Raw genomic sequence first — 3,579 nt, forward strand, 5'->3', positions numbered from 1 at the left:
TTAATATTAATTAGTAAAATGTTGTTACAGAAATAATGTTTATGATGAAGTATTGTCCAATATTATTTATAGTTTTTGTTTATAAAATATCGTTTCTAACGAATCAGAAGCTCAAATAAATGATTCAAATAAAATTTTACCTTGTATGATATTGTCAGACTCATTATTTAAATGAAGCTAAGATATTCCTCTCTTTTCTTTTTGTTTTTAATTCGCTTATGTTCGAAAAATCAATGTTATTTAAAAAATATAATATATTTTAATTTACGGATAGAACTCCCAAAGAGATAACAAAGTATATTGTATAATACTCGAAGCTACTTATCTTAACTACATTTTTGTTAAAATAGTCCCTTTTTTGTGTAATGTTGAACATTGCGGTCATTAGAGAATCTGAGGAAGAATAGGCAGAATGCTTTTCAGGACTATTGCATCTTTCAGCATTATTGATTCAGTGGATCGGTGGTAAGTTTACGGACTTACAACATTGTGTAGCTTTGCGCTAAAACAAAACAAAAAAGATTCTGTTTCTGGAAGATGATGCTGTTTTGGTAAAATAAGTACCTTTATTTTGTTACATAGAAAACCGGATATACACCTCTTATGTACGCTGTTAAGGAAAATCGTGTCGTCTTTGTGGAGAGATTTTTGGAATTGGGTCTAAACGTCAATGCTCGAACCAAGGTGAGTTATTAATTTTACATTTTTTGGAGAGTTTTAGTTTATTTTTTTCATACTGGTGTATCATAGTTGTACTTTTTCAATAACTTGTAATTGGTATATCATTTTTTGTCATAAAATGTAATTTTTTTTGGCATTGTTTATGTAGATTTCAGATCACTTATGTAGATTAACATAACATAAAGTTTTGGAACAACATGGGAACTATTGGTCCATCTCGGCTGTTCCATCTTCTAAACTAAACTAAAACTATTAATAAATAAATTTAAAAAAAATCTTAAAGCCAGTCCTTATTATTCATATACTTATCAAGCTTTCTCTTAAATTAAATTTACTGCTTCCACAACAACCAAAGGCCAACCACCCTGTTAAAAAATTGAGTACGAGTCTTAGCTGAAGATGACTCATACCATACCAAAATTTATATTTGTGTCCCTAGTCCTACTGTCCTCACTGTTAAGTATGAAAAATATTATGCATCAACACTGTCAATTCCCTTTACAATCTTAAACACCTCAATCAGATCCCCCCAACTCTTCTTTTTTCAAGAGAAAACAGTTTCAGAGATTTTAACCTCTCCTCGTTTACAACTCCTCCATCCAAGGCACCATTCTAGTAACCCTTCTTTGAACCCTTTCTAACAATTCAATATCTTTCTTAAGGCAAGGAGCCCAAAACTGAACACAGTATTCCAAATGTGGCCTAACCAGTGACATATATGATGAAATTATAAACTCTTTAGACTTGTATTAAACATTTCTCTAGATACAACCTAAAATCCTTTTTGCCTTATGACTAGCAACAGCACACTACTTGGATGGCTTTAGAGACTGATCGACTTATGTCACCAAGATCCCTTTCCTTCATGACCCTGTTAAGGTTATACCCATCCAAATGATACTTATAATTCAAATTATGACAACCCACATGCATTATCTTGCATTTACTATAATTAAAACCCATTTGCTATTTATTTTCCCAACTCTAAATCCTTTTGTAGATCACCAGCATCCTCTTCCCAGCTAGCAACACTGAAGACCTTAATATCATTTGCAAATTTAAGTAATTTATTGACCATTCTTTTATCTATATCATTGATATAAATCAAAAAGAGCAAAGGTTCTAAGACTGAGCCCTAAGGTACCCCACTTGTGATAATAATCCAGTTTGATTGAATTCCATTTGTAACAACCCTTTGCTTTCTTCTACCCAGACACTCTTCTATCCAATCTGTTCACTTATCCCCCACACCTATAGAGATAATGTTTATTACAAGCCTTTTATGTGGCACCTTGTCAAATGCTTTCTGAAAATACAGACACACCAAACATACACCCTTACCCTCATCTACATAACGAATGTCAAAAGATTCGTAAGGCAAGATTTTCCCTTATTGAGCCAATGTTGACTATCAAATAAAATTCTAAACTTTCTCTATGATTTTGCAAATCATCTTTTATCAGACTTCCCAAGACGTTTCCCACAACTGATGTAAGATTAATGGGTATATAATTACTGGGATAATTTTTATCACCTTCCTTGAAAAAAGGAGTTACATTAGCTGACTTCCAATCCTCTGGTATCTGCCCACTATTCAAGGGCTGACAAAAATAGTAGTAAGTGGCTCACATATCTAATCTTTAACCTCCTTCAAAAACCCCTGGGGAAATATTATCTAGTCCAGGAGACTTATCGTTTTTTAAACTACACTATATTTTCTTAACCAGCTCAGAATTAAATTATATTGACTAATATTCAGAACACAAGTTCACAACGTTTTAGATTAGTGTCAGCTTAATACCTGACCCACACAACAGTGATTGAAATTTCAAATTACTACATCAACACCAACAAACATACTTTTATTGTATACAGATTAAACTGTCAGATCACCCAGTTAGACAGCAGTATCAACTTTTGGGCTTATTTTGAATAAAAATAATTTAAAAGAGTTAATTATTTAATTTCGATATGTTTAAACAATTCCAGAACGTTTTAACTTTATGTTTTGCAAATAACTACATAATACATTGGCATTACGGCCGAAAATATCTCTAACAGTGACGGTACCCATCTGATAAATCAATAGAATGTAATTATTATAAGTTAGAATGGTATTGTTACGTCTCCGTTTGTTAATTGATTTTCCGTAACTTCGTTCCGACGAAACTTAAGCGACACAAGTCTTTATTTAATAAAACTGGTTTATTCTTTCCTAATATAACTCTGCGATACCCTTAATCTCAATACTCGCGCTAAAACAAACACTATAACGAACGAACGTTAACTTCAACAATACCCTGTGACTGCAGTTCAATTACTCACTACCTACACACACATTACATTAATTCTCCCGTCACGTTGTCACCCTCCTTTATATACCAATCTACCCTCCATCTAGTAAATACTAGAGCATTCGCCAAGATACGGGATAGTTCTAGAAACGTGGCGTCACACCAGTCATGTGACTCGCTGACGCAACAGTATTAATATCGTCTAAAGTTCATGCAAACGGTCATCTCGTGTTTCAGGAAATCTGAGATTTGTACTTCTAGAATAGAAAGGCACGTGACAGAAAGCGGATATGAAGAGATGGGTCAGGAAGGGGAAAGCGTGTTAATTACGTATGTGCTGTAGTAGTGCTTTGGTGTCAATGATAGCTTTTTGTATATTGTTACGACAGCGGAGGTCACGTGACTCTGGTAACACGTGATGAGTTTCCAGAAGGATCGGGGAACATCACGAATAATCCAGTATTTGCTAGATGCCCTCTATTCCTGTACATAAGCGCGCCAGATAAAGCGAGGCAATTAATCGGAATTGAATTGCAGACAGGCAGAGATAGAGACGACAATTGAGTCAAGCGCGGTAGTGACCTTAAGTAAAGTGCGAGAATCG

General features: G+C 34.1%; 1 protein-coding gene across 1 annotated transcript in view; it reads left to right on the forward strand.

Moving 5' to 3' along the window:
* The window catches only part of LOC106478280 (ankyrin-1-like), a gene marked incomplete at its 3' end in the record, with an annotated part of 57,015 nt that overhangs the window by 25,975 nt on the left and 27,461 nt on the right, over positions 1–3,579 (forward strand). Inside the window, exon 2 of the mRNA XM_013938811.1 lies at positions 583–684. Within this exon, the coding sequence (XP_013794265.1) occupies positions 583–684 (102 nt within the window). The remainder of the gene's footprint in view (positions 1–582; positions 685–3,579) is intronic.

Source organism: Limulus polyphemus, unplaced genomic scaffold (assembly GCF_000517525.1).
Source record: "Limulus polyphemus unplaced genomic scaffold, Limulus_polyphemus-2.1.2 Scaffold196, whole genome shotgun sequence".
In the NCBI taxonomy this organism is placed as follows: Eukaryota; Metazoa; Arthropoda; class Merostomata; order Xiphosura; family Limulidae; genus Limulus; species Limulus polyphemus.